Source organism: Lynx canadensis, chromosome F2, assembly GCF_007474595.2.
Source record: "Lynx canadensis isolate LIC74 chromosome F2, mLynCan4.pri.v2, whole genome shotgun sequence".
In the NCBI taxonomy this organism is placed as follows: Eukaryota; Metazoa; Chordata; class Mammalia; order Carnivora; family Felidae; genus Lynx; species Lynx canadensis.
The window spans coordinates 66,007,099-66,024,686 of record NC_044320.2 but is presented as its reverse complement, the minus strand read 5'-3'; the positions used below and the strand labels follow the sequence as shown (position 1 = coordinate 66,024,686).

The window sequence follows — 17,588 nt, the reverse complement described above, 5'->3', positions numbered from 1 at the left end:
AATTTTATTTTCTCTCTTAATAAAGTTTGAATTTTAGGTCCATTATCTTGCTAGGAATGCTGACTCACTTTTGTGACTTCAAAGGTGTATATAATGACTTCATTCTAGGAGTCTCCCTTTAACCAGAGGTCCTTAATTCAGTGAATAGGGGAGCCTGCAGACTACTGAATCAGGTTGGTACTTAAAAATACAAGATACCCTCCTCTCGTTCGTAAACTACTTCATGCCCTACATTACCTATGTAGTCACATAGGTAATTCCCCAATCACTTCTTACTAGGAAGTGGGATTTAGGTTTTTATCTAGAATCTATTTCTTTTTCCATCTCTTCTGGCCTCCCCATTCCTCATTTCCTCAAGTTGGACTAGAGGTGGATCTTGAGTAATATGCTCTCTCTCACCTCTCACCATTCATTTTTGCAGGAAGCCCTGCTTCAACAAGGGAAGGGAGGGCACTAATGTAATGAGTGTGTATCTCAAGAATGGCCTAAGTCTCGGTGGGGCTTTCATGGGTTGAGGGGGTTGGAAGACTGCACTTACTGTTTGAGTGACGAGAAGTTTCTGTCTCAAGTCAAGCCATTCCCACCACTACCATCACTCTAAACATTGTCCAGCCTCTGGTATTGGCTGTCTGGCCAGAGAGGAAAGTAGAACTACCTTGGCCTAGTCTTTCCTGAGACCCCTTGTGGCTGCTCTCTGGGCCTCAAGTGTGGCACAGCATTAGCAGCTTTTTGTCCTTGTTCTGGTCTTGTCCCAAAGTCAGGTCTCCGTTTGAAGGCAGGCTCTCCTGTCTGTCCCAGAATAACACTCTTCCAATCTGATTGGTTCCATGGTGGTACTGGCCTCCTCTTTCTGAAAGGAGGATCTGGAAATAGCTTCCTACTTCCCACCGTTCTTCTCTTGATTCTCCTGTTTGTGCTGTAGCACATCACTTTTTCCACTTGGTTATAGCCTACATTTCAAGATGACTCCAGTATAGGAACTTACAATCAGCAAGAGGCACGGATGTACTGCACGCAAAGAAGAAACAATCTGGCGCAGGACTTTTTTTTTCTTTTAAATACAACTTAATTAAAAAAAATATATTGATCTGTATAAGCTCCTCTATGTAAAGCACTAAGATACTTTATAATAGGACACATTTAAAATTTCTAAATTGAGTGATTTCAGAACTTACTGGAAAATAAGAAAGTTTAAAATCAATTCTTATTTAGACTTTGCACTGACCATAAAAATGGAGACAAGTGATTTAAGTCCATCCCCAGAACTCCCCATGGACATACTTCTTGGTCCTGAGAAGGCAGGAATGCATGAGTTTCTTCAGTAACATCATATGCACAGGAAATGACTATTGACATAATCTTTAAGCCTAATAGTTAAGCTTATTCTTCAGTTTATAATTTAAAAGCTTCTGACAGCTGAATGCTATGGTACAATTTATAATGAAAGAGTTTGAGTGATTGAGGTATATTTCACTGAGCTGGTTTCTCCTATGAGTTGAAACTAAGACTTGTATAAACATAGGAAGGGAAGCCCTTCCCCGGTTTATGTAGTTAGGCAAGAATACTTAATGTCCCATGTTCCCAACCCTGCTGCAGTACCATCTGTGCTGTCCTCAAAGTCTGTGGGAAGCAAATCTATAGGATTTAAGGGCATTCATTTTTTTCAGTTATAACAGTTTCATACTGTTACCAATATGTAACAGAAATGCATATTAATTTCTTTGAGATCTACAATTTTATAGTTCTCTAGTGTTGCTTTTAAAATTTGGGAATCTTAGCTTTTGGATATTTTTATTAAAGTTTATTTACTTATTTTTGAGAGAGACCAAGAGAGACCAAAAAGAGAGAGGGAGAGAGAGAGAGAAAGAGAGAACGAGAGAAAGTGGGGGAGGGGCAGAGAAAGAGAATCCCAAGCAGGCTCTGTACTATTAGCATGGAGCCTGATGTGAGGCTTGAACTCACGAACCAGGAGATCATGACCTGAGCCGAAACTAAGAGTTGGATGTTCAACTGACTGAGCCACCGAGGCACCCCTGGATATTTTTAAAGTCACAATAAGAACAAAAACAAAACTAAAAGATCTAAAGTGTGTACCATGGAGAAAGGTAGAAATAGTACCCTACTAGTTTTAAGTTATTTGGGAATCTGTAGATGTCACATCCTCCAGCAATGATTTAAAAAAAAGAATCTGTTACCAGATTAAAATAGAATCTGCCAATGCTTGAAGAGTTCAAGTTCGTATCTTTTCAAATACAATATGATTGATATAATCTGCAATAACCTATATAGGGTTAGGAAAGAGTATTTAGATTAAGCCATCCTCTCAAAGTAAGATAGTTAATATATAAGTTTGGATCATAGTGTGTTGTGATTTATAATTTCTTCTCCCCTCCAGCTAAGAATACAATTTTATGTGGAGCCAACAAGCAAGTTGTCTTATAATTATGCCAAATACAATTCATGTGTTGATTTTTAAGGGGATCATGTAGGCCACTGCAGAAATGTTTTTTTCTGCATTGGCTTATTTTCTCAGAATGGCACTATAATTAATATACCAGGGGTTAAAGAAAAAGATTAAATCATGTGCTGGAAAAATATATAGAGAATTACCTCTGTCCAATAGAAAAAAGAGAGAGAGATAGAGAGATCTTACTGGAGCCTGAATACTTTTTCTTTTCTTGACAATAACTGGTTAGTTGCTTTCATGAATATCAAATGAGGACCCATGAGAGAAAGTGAAATTATTGAATAATTTAACCTAAAAAGCAATTTCAACTAAAATAATGACATAACTTCAGCAAGGTCAATCAGCATTTCTTTTCTTTTTGCACAGCTTCTTCTATGTTTAAATAAAGTCTCCATGAATAGATAAGAAAACCACTATTTAAGATATCTATAACTGCAGATTGAAGTAGTTGGCCAAATAAACCTTATAAACATGCAAAACCACTCTTTACTAACAGGTAACATAGATTCCCTCACCCTTACTCTGTATCCAAACACCCTCTTCCATTGTAGGACTTTTAATTTCCACATTATCCCTTTTATTATTAAGTTCTGATTTTTAAAATGGGTATGTATATACTTTTAATGTAACTACTGATGCATAACTGACATACGATAAACTGCACTGTACTTTTATAATCGGAAAAAGAATATTTTTAAAGTCTGTTGGAACTGGTTATACTTCTAAAAAGATACTTCCCTATCCTCTAAAATTTTCATTACAGAGGAATTTAAATGTATGTCATATTGCTGAGAGCTGAGTGAAATGACAGAAATTTAACCTAGGATTTTCCTTGCAGACGATGGAATACTACTGTGATCCAAATATACCCCATCTCCAGTCCTCATATATACTCTGTTAAGGAGAGCACGGTGAAGAATCTAATGCCAAATAGTTACCTACTAGAAATATTTAAAATGTACCTTAAGTACCTTAAATATTTGTTAAATGTCCACAGAGACAGATGCAAATTTAACAGACTAAATTAATTTTCAAAGTAATGCTTTATTTTAGTAATACCCTTATCCCGACCATGCACCATGAAGTAAAACAGCATGCTCCTTTGAACCTTTGGGTGAAAGTATGCAATTTCTCCCTTGAGATTTTCCAGCCTACCAAAAGTTGTTAGCATATTTAGCAATTTAATGAAATGTTATGTGAACCTATGACAGAAATATACTTCTTTGGCATTAAAACATTTCTTTTTTGTAAGTGGACAAGAGGAAATAAAAAGTAATAATGTTAAAGGCGAAGCTTAACTATTTAACAGGATGAATTCAACAAAAGTCATTATTTTCCCCCAATTAAATGCTTTAACAACTGTAGCCAAATAGATTATTATTATTATTAGCAATGAAACCATTTTTCTGAAATTCTTGCTATCATATGTAGTATTTAGAGTTCAGTTTCAGGTAACTATAAAGAAGTTTGATTTCCTTCCTTAAGATAAAAGATTATTCTTAGCACTTTTTATGGCAATAACTTATAATAGTGAATGGCTAAATTCATATCTCATTTTACATTTTATTCCTTTCAATGTTATATGAGTGGGTAAATATATTCACAAATATTTAAGTATGTAAACATTTTTGCTACATATTTATATGTAGAAAGTTTTTATTATATGCTTCCTCTTTTAAAGACATGCTTTGGTCACATTACAAGGAGTATTCACATTAAAGTGATGAAAATGACAAACTATCAGGTATGAGCCATGTTCAGCTGAATCAACTGAATGACAGTTTTTGCCTTCAAATGGTCTTTCACATCATTTCACTGCCAAAAGCTGGAAGAAAACTGAGGTGAGGAGAAAATAAAATGGTGGTCAACAGCTATACTAATCCAACTAAGTCCATAAGCCCATTAATATACCTTTCTATTTGCTAATCTTGGATCAGATTCAGTTACTTTAACACTGGGTTATTTAGAAATAAATGAACTTTACAGTTGGAAAGTGGAATAGTAAGGACTGAGGAGAAAAAGAAGAAAGGGAGTTAAGACATAAGAGACTGATGATTTTTTAAATCTGTATTACACCCTATTTTGAGATTCAGTGTGTTCCCCGACAAACATTCCTACTTTCTGGCTCTGACCCTCAAGCTTCTGCTGAAAACCGAAACTGGTGCAATCAGGCAGAACAGCAGCTCCCTGGGCACTTGGTGTGTAGTGTGGTGGGAGAGGCCCATGACAGGGCACCTTCCTGTTGTAGGTTAAATTGGGGCAGATTCAGTGGGGTCTGCTCTGGCCTGATTTATCTCAAGGTAGTCACTCTGTGTCCTCAGACTCTCTCAAGGTGCAGATCAGTGCCAGAATTCCCAAATCAGACAGGTTTTTTCCCATTTCTTCTTTTTTTTTTTTAATTTGTAAATGTTTATGTATTTTTGAGAGACAGAGCCTGAGTGATGGAGGAGGCAGAGAGGGAGGGAGACACAGAATCCAAAGCAGGCTCCAGGTTCTGAGCTTGACAGCACAGAGCCGGATGCTGGGCTTGAACTCATGAATGGCGAGATCATGACCTGAGAAGTCAGACGCTTAACTGACTTAAGCCACCCAGGCACCCCAGTTTTTTCATATTTCGTAATGGCCAAGTAGGTAGATTGTGAATGGCAATTGACAAGGGAGAGAAGGAGCCTAGCCAAAGCAGTGACTGTCAACGGTCATGGGCGCTCACTTGAAGCCCCTGACAGGCTTGGCTCTCTGTAAGATGGCTGCAGCTGCACCTGCTCATCTAGTCCAGGACCTGAACACGGGTGGGATGGAGGTGAAGTAACCAGGGAGGAGGGTGACAAACCCTCTGCCCAGTGACACTTATCTGCTATTCACACTGGGCTGCAGGGATTCCAAAAGCCTTCCACAATTTGGAAACATAGTAAGATATTTAATAGTCATCTAGGAAGGTGGCCAAGCCCTGTCCAATACAGCAAACTATTCTAATACTCCAAGTTTTCTAAGAGGGAAAAATAACTAGTTATAGAAGTTACTGCAACTTCACATTATCTCAACAATCTTTTCACACGTACTTAGCTAAAACTGAATAAATGATCTCATGCTTTCCAACTGAAATGGCTTCTTAGACCAACTTTAAGCACAAACCGGTTTTCACAAAAATGGAATACTGGTGTCAAGACTATTAAGGTATCAGCTTCTCAGCGTGTACTAGATATACTACAGAAAACATGTACAGTCTCTGGATACATACACAATTCTTCGATTTTGGTGTTTTTCTTTTTTCCAATAGTTTTTCTTACAGTATTCAGTAGTGACTATCTCTCACAATGAATAGATAAGCTGGGTGTTTTATCCAAGACCAATTATTTAAATCCATATTTATATAGATTAGACAGATAAATCTGAACTTCCAACCATGGATTCACATGTGAACTTTCAGGAATGATGTTTGTTATGTCTGATGTAATAAATATAGAATTATTTCCTACTATTTAAAAATGACGCCACTTTCTACCAGCACCCATCAGAGGAGAGCCTAAGGCTGTGAGTCTGTTGTAGTACTGCCATGATTTGCTCTTTCTCCAGACACAGAATGCTTCAGAAACTGACCAGTAGCACCAATGTATAATCTTGATCGCATGGGCCATTTCTGAAAAAGAATATTTAAACAAGAATCCAAAAGTTAGTATCTATGACAGATATGCCTGTAATAGTAATACTAAAAATTCCAATGTCTCAAGACAAATACAATATCATGATGTTTGTAACAACTGTAATTGTGAAATCTAAGGAAAAACATGAAAAAAATGTTTATTAATACTACCAATGAAAGTAAAAATAGGGGCACCTGGGTGGCTTAGTTGGTTAAGTGTCTGACTTTGGCTCGGGTCATGATCTCACTGGTTGTGAGTTCAAACCCTGTATTGGGCTTTGTGCTGACAGCGTGGAACCTGTTTGAGATTCTCTATCTCCTTCTCTCTCTGCCTCTCCCCTGCTCACACACACTCTCTCTCTCAAAAATAAATGAACCTTAGGGGCACCTGGGTGGCTCAGTTGGTTAAGCACCCGACTTTGGCTCAGGTCATGATCTCACAGTTTGTGAGTTCCAGCCCCCTGTTAGGCTCTGTGCTGACAGCTCGGATCCTGGAGCCTACTTTAGATTGTGTCTCCCTCTCTCTCTCAAAAATAAGTGAATATTAAAAAAGAATAAAAATAAACATTAAAGAAAGTAAAAATATACCATGACTTTGATTATAATTGTATAAATATAATACATGTGCATGTCGACAAGAACTGCAAGAAATTAGGGAGAATGATAATAGTTAAGTGTGGGAAAATCTATCAATAATGTTTTAATTTAAAACTAAACCTAGGGGTACCTGGGTGGTTTAGTCGGTTAAGTGTCTGCTTCTTGATTTCGGCTCAGGTCATAATCTCATGGTTTCGAGTCCTATATCAGGCTCTACACTGTCAGCCTCTGTCTGTCTGCCCCTCCCCCACTCACACTCTGTCTCAAAATAAACTTAGAAAAATTAAAAAAACAAAACAAAAACTAAACCTAAAGCAAAATAAAGCCTAAAACAAGATTCCTGGTTTTAAAGATATTTTAAAAAGTAATACATGGTATGTATTATATGTCTCCACTTGTCACAGAACTATAATGAAAAGTGACTAATTCAACTATCTAAATATTTTACCTAGCTAAAAGAGCATCTCAAAGTCATAAATATTAGAATATTTGGTGTTATATAAATATAACATCCACAATAAATGGATGTAGCGGCATCATATAGCACTAATCTCTCAGTAGTTATCACATTTGTATTTTGATTGCAACTTTTCTAAATTCACTTTAAACATGTACTTCTCAAAAATAATATAACTTGGGGCGCCTGGGTGGCTCAGTCGGTTAAACATCTGATTTCAGCTCAGGTCATGATCTCATGGTTTGTGGGTTTAAGCCTGCGTCAGGCTCTGTGTGGACAGCTCAGAGCCTGGAGCCTGCTTCAGATTCTGTGTCTCCCTCTCTTTCTCTGCCTCACCCCAGCTTGTGCTTCTCTTTCTCTATCTCTCAAAACTAAATAAACATTTAAAAAATTAACATAACTTATTGCCAAATAGACATGATGATGAAAAAATGTATTACATAAGTAGTACTTTCAGAATTTGGGGGGGGGGATTCTGGTAGTCAGTTTTGTAATAGGTCCTTGGAATACTAATCAGAGAAATAGTATTTTTAATTTTTTTTTAGTGTTTATTTTTGAGGGAGAGAGTGAGACAGGCACAAGTTGGGGAGGGGCAGAGAGAGAGAGAGAGAGGGAGAGAGAGAGAAAGAGAGAGAGGGAGAGAGACAGGATCTGAAGCAGTATCCAGGCTCTGAGCTATCAGCACAGAGCCCTACACAGGGCTCGATGTCACTAAATGTGAGAACATGACCTGAGCCAAAGTCTGCCGCTTAACCAACTGAGCCACCCAGGTGCCCCAAGAAATACTACTTTTATACAAAGAGAAAAGTCTTTAGACTAATAAAGTGTAACTCCCAAAGGTCAGCAATGGGATCCCACACTTTCTAGGGAGTAAATGCTGACATGAGCAGCAGGTTATTTTTATCACTGAACATTTACAGGCAGACTGCTGGTTACAAGCACCATGAAATGTTCTTAAATGCCTGACGGATGATCTGCAGTGTTCAAATAGAAATACAATTATTAACAAGGCAAAGACCATTAAACCCAAGCTTCGTATTAAAATCACATGGGGAGCTTTAAAAAAGACTGACGACCAAGTCACACGCCAGACCAATGAAATCAGAATGGACCTCTTTTTGCAGGAGTATAAGGTACTTCTGAGTACAGTTACTTTCACCTAAACTGGCATTCCAGATGTAAAATGTAGCTATAAGGGATAGAAGTGGGCTTGTGATATAATCCAGGAGTCTCTGTTCTTAGCAACCAACAAAAGTCCTATTTTTATGTCTCCAGATATGATAAGTGAATTTGCTCTCATGCAGTTCAGGTCCATTTTAGAGTCCTAAATTCAGATTATTCTGGCTGGAAATCTAAATATGGATAAAACATAAAATTTGTGTTACTTAGAATTAAAAATGGCCTACTCCTATATAATCTTCCTATAAATAACCTTACATTTTACATTTGATACAGTAATAAGACTGACAGTGTGCTACTTATTTTTGCAACTCCATTTCAGGTTTTTTTTTTTAAATATTTATTTATTTTGAGAAAGCCTGAAAGAGCGCATGTGGATGTGTGCAAGTGGGGGGAGGGGCAGAGAGACAGAATCCCAAGCACACAAACTGTGAAATCATGACCTGAGCAGAAATCAAAAGCTCAACCAACTGAGCCACCCAGGTGCCCCTTCAGGTTTGTTGTTTTAAATCACAGGTGTGCATTCTTATATGTTCTGGGTGTATCACTGGTCCTGTCCTTGGGATTCTTGCCATGGATTCATAACATGAAGTGTTTTAGAAACTAGTCTGGGGTTTTTCTGATAGGTCAGGACCTGACATTGTTAGGTCAGATTCAAGTCCTGCCTTATACTGAAGAACATTGTGCCACAGTGCTATGGACTGTTTGTGTCCCTGCCCCCTAACCCCCGAAATTCTTATGTTCTCTAACCTCCAACATGATGGTATTTTGTGGAGGTAATTAGGGCCAAATGAGGTTAAAAAAGGGTGGGTCCTTCATGATAGATTAGTGACCTTTTGAGGAAGAGAAAGTTTCTCTCTTCTGAAAAAGAGCGAAGTTGCCAAACTTCAAGATAGGAAGAGAACTCTCATCAGGAACTCAATTGGCCAGCACCTTTATCCTAGGCTTCCCAGACTCCAGAATTGTGAGAAAATAAATTTCTATTTTTTAAGCCTCTCAGCCTATGGTATTTTGTTATTGCTGCCCGAGCAGACTAACCCATGTAGTGAATAATGTAGGGCTGAAATAATCAATTTCAAGTGTAAAATTTTTGGCATATTATAAACCTGTGCTTCTCAATCTTTTAAATTCCTGCCTCATATTCATGAGCATAAAGATCTCATGCTTAAAGTTCACATGTAATTTGAGTATTCCGTATGAATTAAATATATTTAAAAGCAAATAAACATACTACTGAATGCTCCCTGATATTTCTGATATGTGCTACCTGGGTCCTACTGTATTCAGAATCACTCTAAATCATGCAACCAAATGTGGAGACAAATGAAGGTGAGACATAGGTAATTAATGAAGAAACTTAACGTATATGTCAATTTTGGGGATGCCTGGCTGGCTCAGTGGGAGGAGTGTGTGACTCTTTTTTTAAAAATATATGTTTTTAGTGTTTATTTATTTTGAGAGAGAAAGAGAGCACAAGCAGGGGAGGTGCAGAGAGAGAGGGAGAGAGAGAGTATCAAGCAGGTTCCGCACTGTCAGTGCAGAGCCCAATGTGGGGCTCAAACTCACTAACTGTGAGATCATGACCTGAGCCAAAATCAAGAGTCGGACACAACCGACTGAGCCACCCAGGCGCCCCCAGGAGTATGTGACTCTTAACCTCAGGGTCAGGAGTTCAAGCCTCACATTGGGTGTAGAGATTACTAAAAAATAAATAAACTTAAAAAAATGCATATGTGGATTTTTGCATTTTTCATGAACTTAATAAAACTTTCTATTTTAAGAACTTTCGATTTTGAAAAAGGCTTCTAATGATTTTATTCAACTGAATTTACTGTACACATATAGTTTTAAGAGTCAGAAATAAAATGTAAATAAAATATCAGTTAATCTGCATGTCAGCGTCATGCCAAAAAAGCCAGGTGATGGATTTACATTTCACTTTTCAATGGTCTGTTTTAACATTGTGTAGATTAACACAATTCTGACCTCTACTTTACCTAATAAAATTTATTTGAAACCATGTTGTTTCATTAGGCTTAGAACAATCTAAACTCATACAATTAACCGAATTAAACCTGAAAACCTTAAAAATGCACTCTTGGATTTTGGAGTTAAATGACCCAATGACAAAACTTTGTATTTATTTATTTATTTATTTTTTAAATTTTTTTCCTTAAGTTTATTTATTTTTGAGACAGAGAGAGACAGAGCATGAACGGGGGAGGGGCAGAGAGAGAGGGAGACACAGAATCGGAAGCAGGCTCCAGCCTCTGAGCCATCAGCCCAGAGCCCAACGCAGGGCTCAAACTCACGGACCGTGAGATCGTGACCCGAGCTGAAGTCGGACGCTTAACCGACTGAGCCACCCAGGCGCCCCTTTTGTATTTATTTTTTAAATTATTTTATATGTATAGTATCAACAATGAGTCTCCAGGGGTAATGCAATGAATAAAGACATTTGTACTTTTCTCCCAACATCAGAATCTGAAATATATCCCTCTTCCTTTGGAGGATCATTTCATTTTGGTACACTCATGCTGATCAAATTGCTCACATCCCAAAAGGATGAAAACTGCTCTTTTAGGCTATGCCCCAGGACCCCATTCACTTCAACTTTCCAGTTTCATTTGAGATACTCTTAAGGTAAATCTCCCACAATGCTAACCCCAATACTGATAATAAGGACTGATGACTCAAAATCATGGCTTTGAAATATTTGTTAACAGATCTTTAATCATCAAAGACATAGTAATACTATGGTGTAAGGCAGAATCTTGGAACATTTTTTTAACTAAGGGTTACAATACCCTTAGTTAACCAAAAAGTACAAATAATCAGAATATTTTTATTCCTTTTGCATAAGATTAATCAAAGATAGACTTAATACTTAAGCATATACATAAAATAATGTGTTACAGGTGGTTTCAATTATGTGTATGAAACCTCTTTACTCCAAACCTCTGCAGCACATGGTTATAACTCTCTTATAGCACACAGAACATTATCCCTTACAGACTGTTGCTTTATTTTTGTCTTTGTCTTTATTATATGTTCATTTAGGGCAGAGATTGAGTCTTATTCTTAATTGTATTCAATCTCCTAACAATGCTTTGCACACAGTAGACACTCAGTAGATAATTTTAATACAGACTAGTCGCTTGTTCAACCATCATCAATTTCATTTTAAAGAGGTAATCCTTGGCCTTGTTTTATTATCCCTAGAATTGTCTTTTAAAATCAAAATAATTGGTCCAAGGACAAATGAGATTTAATTTTTTAAAAAGAGTTGTAAAACTACAAAAACATTTGGTACCTGAAAAAACAAGTACAAAAAAACTCTTGTTAAGCTTATTGTTACATGAAAATTATTAATAGTATTCATTCAAAAAGATACTACAAGAAACAAAGGTGAAAACAATTTGATTGAATTGTATCTCCCACAGCGACATTTCAGCGACATTTAACAGATGTTTTCTGTATTAAAGTCTATTTAATGTTGAACTTTTTTAGAGTATATGGAAAATGTCAAGCCAAAAGAAATCTAATATTAATGATACATTTGAATATCAATCCAAAGCAGACTGTAGTGAAAAACCCCTAATTATTAGTGAATGACTTTTCAGCAGAGATTATATTATATATCACAGAACAAGGCCTATCATAATCATAAATAAGTGATATTCCAAATTTCTATATTTGAAATAATTTGAACCTAACATCATGTTGATTATATTTGTGAACCTGAACTTCACATAGTTTTAAGTAGAGTTAATATTAGTGTACTTTATCACATTTCAATGATGATTATTCAATACTTTATTGAACACTGACATGCTTAAGGCCAAGTCCTAATCTTGTATTTGTGTGTGTGTGGCAAAATGTAGAACCAAAAATTCAAAAATTTAGGTTTAGAGAAAACAGGGAAGATGATGTATCTTGAACAAAGCCAGATGAATGCTGGATTTCAAGACAATCAAATCTAGGCGAAAAGGATGATGCAAAGTCTAAATACTGCAATACAGGTAATTAACCATAACTGTATACACTATATTAAATAAAAACCCTACTTTATCTATATGTAATGTAAAAAATGATACAAAGCATTCTGTGGGCTAATTTTGCACATTACAGAATTTGAATATAGTACTCAGCTTGATTAACATATGCCAATCTATTGTGAAAATTACAAAAACAATTATTGTTTTTTTAACATTCTAGGTAACTGTCTAATCCATGATAATTAACCTTTATTAAAAGGGACTGAAAATTTACTCTATAGGATGGCAGACCGGTTTCATTTTGTTCTTACCAGTTTTACAAAAAATTTTAAACAGTGATTTCCTGGATTATTTAAAGGGCGATAATTCCATCACCCCCGTTTGAACGAAGCTTTTCAAACATTTGATAAAAACCACAATGGAAATGTAATTATGTGAATTAAAAACACTTAAAAACTCTCAAAGGCTCATAACTGTAACTCTTGATTCTAAAAACCACCAAAACTTGCCAACCAAACACCCTGCCAGGCACCCCTGAGAAACTTTCCATTTAGGAAAGGCATCGCATAGGCTGCATCCTATAAAGAGGCGCGATACACCCCTCCCAAAGCCACCTCGGGTTTAAATCCACTACCTGCCAACAATTATGACCTGCCAACAGTTATGGAGTAGCCTTTTGCAGTGGGGACGTCGCTACCTGGGCGCTGGTGGGCCAAGATCGATCTCCAGGTCAGTTCTCCGCCTCACCCCGAGCGAAGAGTGAGAGTTCGGTGGCATCAGCCCAGGCGATGGCCGACACTGAGGGTTAAGGTGCCCTGCTCCCCGCCCCGGCTCCGCAGGGCGCCCTACCTGCCTACCTTGACAGGGTGTAGGTAGCCGTCGCCGCGCAGGGCGCCCAGCCCGGGGTCTGCCGGCGCCTCGGCGTCGTCCTGCAAGCTGCGGGTGAGGTGGGCAATGTAGGTAGTGGCCAGCAGCAGCACGTCCAGCTTGGACAGCTTGGTGTCCGGCGGCACCGACGGCAGCGTGCGCTGCAGCTCTAGGAAGGCGTGCCGCAGAGTCTGCACGCGGCTTCGCTCCCGCGCAGCGTTCGCTGCTGCCGGCCGCCCGCCCCCCAGGCGCGCACCGCCGCCGGGGCCCGCCGGTCCTGCCCCTGCCCGGCCCGGGCTCGAGTCGCGGGTGGCTGCAACCGCGGGCGCGGTCTCGTTCCTAGCGACCAGGGGGCTGCCTGCGGGGCCGTCGCGGTCCATGGCGGCTTCCTGAGCTGCGTGCCCTGCAAAGGACCCAAGGCGCGGTGAGGCCCGGCGGGGGTCGGGCTTAAACCGGGGAAGCGCAGGCCTCTCGCCTCAGCAGCACGCCGGGCCAACGACGTGGCTGGGGCGTTCTCAGAGATGAGGTTGTTTTGACTGGGGCGTGTTTACCTCCCCGCGTCTGAGGGGAGTTGTGGGGCCTGACGGTACCTGGGCTTAGAGGGCTAAGGAGGGGCGCGGTGCCGGCTTTACTTTTCACGGACAAATTAAAAGGAAGGGCTATTCTACCGAGGAAGGAGGATCTCGGAAGCAGAGCTCCGGTTCGTAACTTGTTTGCACTTCTGGAACGTTGTGCGCCAGCCCCGCAGGAAACACGGTGCAGGTCATTCTCGCGGAGCGCAGCGGGTAGCCCTGGGCCAACTCACGGCCGTCAGTGCTCACGCGGGCAGTCCTCGCACCATTCGCTCTCGAGGCCAGGGATCCCGGGGGGTGACTGCAGGAGCTCATTCTAATTTCTACGGCAGGAGACGGGGACCCTGACCTCACCTTGTACTAAGGCACCCGCTACCCCTCTGAAACCTGGGGACCAAGCGTCGCGACGGAGGGTCGAACCGAAATCCTCACCTTTCCTGGAGCGGCAGTGCAGGGCTCGGCTCTGCTGAGCGAGCGGGCGAGGAGCGTCGAGCTGGGTCTGCGTGGCCAGGGCCGTCACAGGTCACTCCATCCTCGTCTAGCCGAAGTCTACAGTCGCTTCCAGCCCCTGCTGGGCGCGTCTTTTATACAGGCGCCCCCGTGGCCAGGCGTTTGTGGGCCAGACTTGATGTCAGGCGGAAGAGCAGTACCAGGCGAGGTTCGCGCCCACCTGAGGGGCTCTGCCCGGAGCGGAGAGTCATTAATCAAACCGTCCGGCGGGGCGGGGCTATAGGGGGCGGGGCTTCCGCCTGGCCCCGCCCCCGCCCCCGTCGCGGTTCACTTTGAGCGGAGCCTGCACGTCCTGCCTGTCGAGCGTCCGCGGTGTTGAAGGCCCGCCGCGTTACCGCGCCTCGCCGCGGTTCTTCAGCCGCGGACCCAATCTGAGCGAGGGCGCCTCTTAGGCAGACGCAGAGCTGAGGCGGGAACCCTGGCGTTTTGTGGAGAGTGACTTTTAATTTTCTGAGGAAATGTGAAGTGTGCCGTTGCCATGCGCTAACCTATTATTCTACCACCAAGGTAAATGTTTCGTGTGCCCTAATTACTTAAAGCACCTCCACCTCTGTGGTCCGTGACTAGTTTATTGAGCCGCTCAGAGATAATGCTCCCACTGTGGTACTTGAAGTTCCTCAGACTAGCGTAAATGGCCCTGGGATCGCGGTCGCTTCTCCCCGGGGGCGCGGACCGTTGTGGGCTGCCTCCGTAGCAAACGCCGGGCCCCGGTTTTTTCCCTTCTTTTTCTTTTCTTTTCTTTTTTTTTTTTTTTTTGACCTAAAATTGGTCCTGGCTCCGCCCCCCTGCGGGGAACTCTCCTGAGAAGTCCTGCACTTGGGAAGACCCGCGGGAAGCGTGGTCCTCGGGCTGTGCGATGAGGCGCTCCAGCCAAGGCTCTTTTAGAATGCTGGCTCTGCGCCTTGGCCTCTTCCGAGCCGGCCTGGGAGGCGCTGGGCCCGGGACGCCCCGCCTCTGTGGCTCCCGCCGGCCCTGGGGACCCATGCATGGCCTTCAGAGGTGAAGTCCTAGTGGACGCACGGTATTTTCTAGAACGTAATTAGTATATCCTTGAAATAATTCCTATTCGAAGAGCAGGACATTTAGAAATCTTCCATCTTCCTTCGACTCAAGACAATACCAAATTTAAAATATCATGAATGAATTTGCTCTTGTATATGCGACATCATTTCTTTACAATAGATTTTTAAATTGGAACTATTAAGTAGTACGTAGTAATGGTGACACTAGTATTTTAATGTATCATTCCACACATTATATTAGTGAGTCAGTATATCTTCAATTCCCACTCAGTAACTGTAATTAGATTTACACTTTAGAAAGGAACGTACCAAAATACCATTGGTTCAAAAAAGGATTACTTTCTTTTGATGAATGTGGAAGCACATCTTTATTTTCTCAGTAAATTGTATGTGATGAGGCATAAAGCAATTGAAAAGCAATTTTCATTTTCTTTACATAATGAGATACCATAAAGCTACAAATTGCAGAAGATGCTATTGCCTAGTACTGTAAAGGTAAAAAACAAACAAACAAATGTTAAAGAACACTTAAGGACGAATTTACTTTTTTTTTTTTTACAAACATTTTCTTTTGGGTTATGGAGAAGGTGAAATTCATATATATCATTTTTTTGTCAGCAAGCTTTCACATTCCTTCAAAGAGGGATTCCTGTATTAATAGAGAAAAAAAGAGCAATATTATTTCAAAAATGAAATTCATCCAAAACGGGCACAAACATACAGACTCTATAATACAACAATAGTAGAAGCTAATCACCAGAAAAGCTAGTCACCAAACTGTGTGAATCTTCTCAGGCTTTAAAAAGCAGAAGGAAAGATTTCCCCACTTCCCCAGAGTAGGGAAGAATGTGGAAAAAGTATGTGTTAGGAAAAGTGTGGAAATAAGAATTTTGGAAGGAAGGTGGGCTGAGGCTAGAGTGAGGCAAATTAGGTGCCTAGGGCTCCTTAACTTTTGCACCCTTGACATCTCACATGCCTCATTCTAGCCTAGCCTGCTAAAGCCTTGTCTAAGTGCCAGAGGTGGGGTGGAGGTGGGGGCACCAGCGAAGGTCTTCACTGATGACAGTGGCTGGAAAATGGATAGCTTTGTTGCCCAATAGTCAGGTTCAAAAGAAAGGACTGAGGAAACAATACTGACCGCTGTGGGCCACCTGGTCATATCTGCTGCTACTCTAAGCAGCCTCTCTGAATCCTCTGATGATTCTAGAGTAGTCCTAATTCCTGCAAGAAACCATGTTCCCCGTTAAATTAAAAATAGAAGATGAAAATCTTCAAATGTTCGACATTACATAAATTAGTAACAGGTACCTTACTCAACTTTTTATATTTGCTAAGTGCTTTACAAAAAAGCACTTTATTTTTTCAATCAGTCTACAAAAACCCTTTGAGGATTTTACATTTTGTGGTTGAGAAAATAAAGCGCAGAGAGATTAAATAACTTGTGAAGGTCACACAGCTAATAAGTGGCAGAGAGAGGATTCAAGGTAGATTGACCCTAATACTTTTGCTTTTTACCAGACTATCCTATTTAATATTTGTAGAGTTCTTCATTATTTGCCAGACATTTTTTGTATCTATTATTTCAATAAAGTTAATGTTTTAACTTGACTCCCTATTAACAACTCAAACACTATTTTCATGGTATAGTATATTATTCTTTGGGAGTTCTTGTTTAGTCTTCCAGAAAGTAGAAGGCTTTAGAGTGCTATGGATTTTTTTCAGAGTGTGGTGTAGATCTTAAAATTAGATGTCTTTCTAAATATGCCAATTTGTCATTAACTTACCATCTTTATAATGTAAAATAATATATCGGTGAAGAAAATATATTGCTGCATTTTATATGTATAGATGCATAATATAGTAAAACAATAGGTTTTATATAATCAGTGCTTTTTTTCACCTGTCAGCTATTTCCCTTAATTATTTAGTTAAGGTATAATTTGCATAATTAAATTCACCCTTGTGACTATATAGTCCAGTAAGTTTTGCTAAAAACTACCACAGCAAAGAGATGCAGAATTTCACCTTCCCACCCTTACATTGCCTTGTGCTGACTCTTTGCATTCTACTCCTAAGCCTTGGCAATTGCTGATCTATTTTCTGTCTCTGTAGTTTCACCTTTGCCAGAAAGTCATAGAATCATACAGTATGCAGCCTTTTAAGTTGGCTCTCCTTTGACTTATAATGCTTTTGAGATCTGTCCATGTTGTTTTGGGTATCACTAGTTTATTTTGATTTTGAGTAGTATTTAATTTTGAGTAGTATTCCATTGCATGGAT

The 17,588-nt window shown here is 40.0% G+C and overlaps 1 protein-coding gene across 1 annotated transcript; it reads right to left on the bottom strand.

Moving 5' to 3' along the window:
* Positions 1-5,014: 5,014 nt before the first annotated feature.
* On the bottom strand, positions 5,015-13,653 carry TCF24 (transcription factor 24). The gene is made up of 2 exons (XM_030304030.1): positions 13,196-13,653; positions 5,015-6,104 (listed from the first exon to the last, which is right to left on the bottom strand). Exons 1-2 carry the CDS (start codon positions 13,583-13,585, stop codon positions 5,991-5,993), a joined length of 504 nt encoding a protein of 167 aa, XP_030159890.1. The 5' UTR covers positions 13,586-13,653; the 3' UTR covers positions 5,015-5,990.
* Positions 13,654-17,588: the final 3,935 nt, after the last annotated feature.

Bases quoted from the DNA above. Each gene is read 5' to 3' on its own strand.
- TCF24 (XM_030304030.1), bottom strand. From the start codon at position 13,585: ATGGACCGCGACGGCCCCGCAGGCAGCCCCCTGGTCGCTAGGAACGAG. The intron at 6,105-13,195 runs GTAGGCAGGTAG...ATTCTTTTTCAG, and splicing joins GCTACCTACACCCTGTCAAG to AAATGGCCCATGCGATCAAG.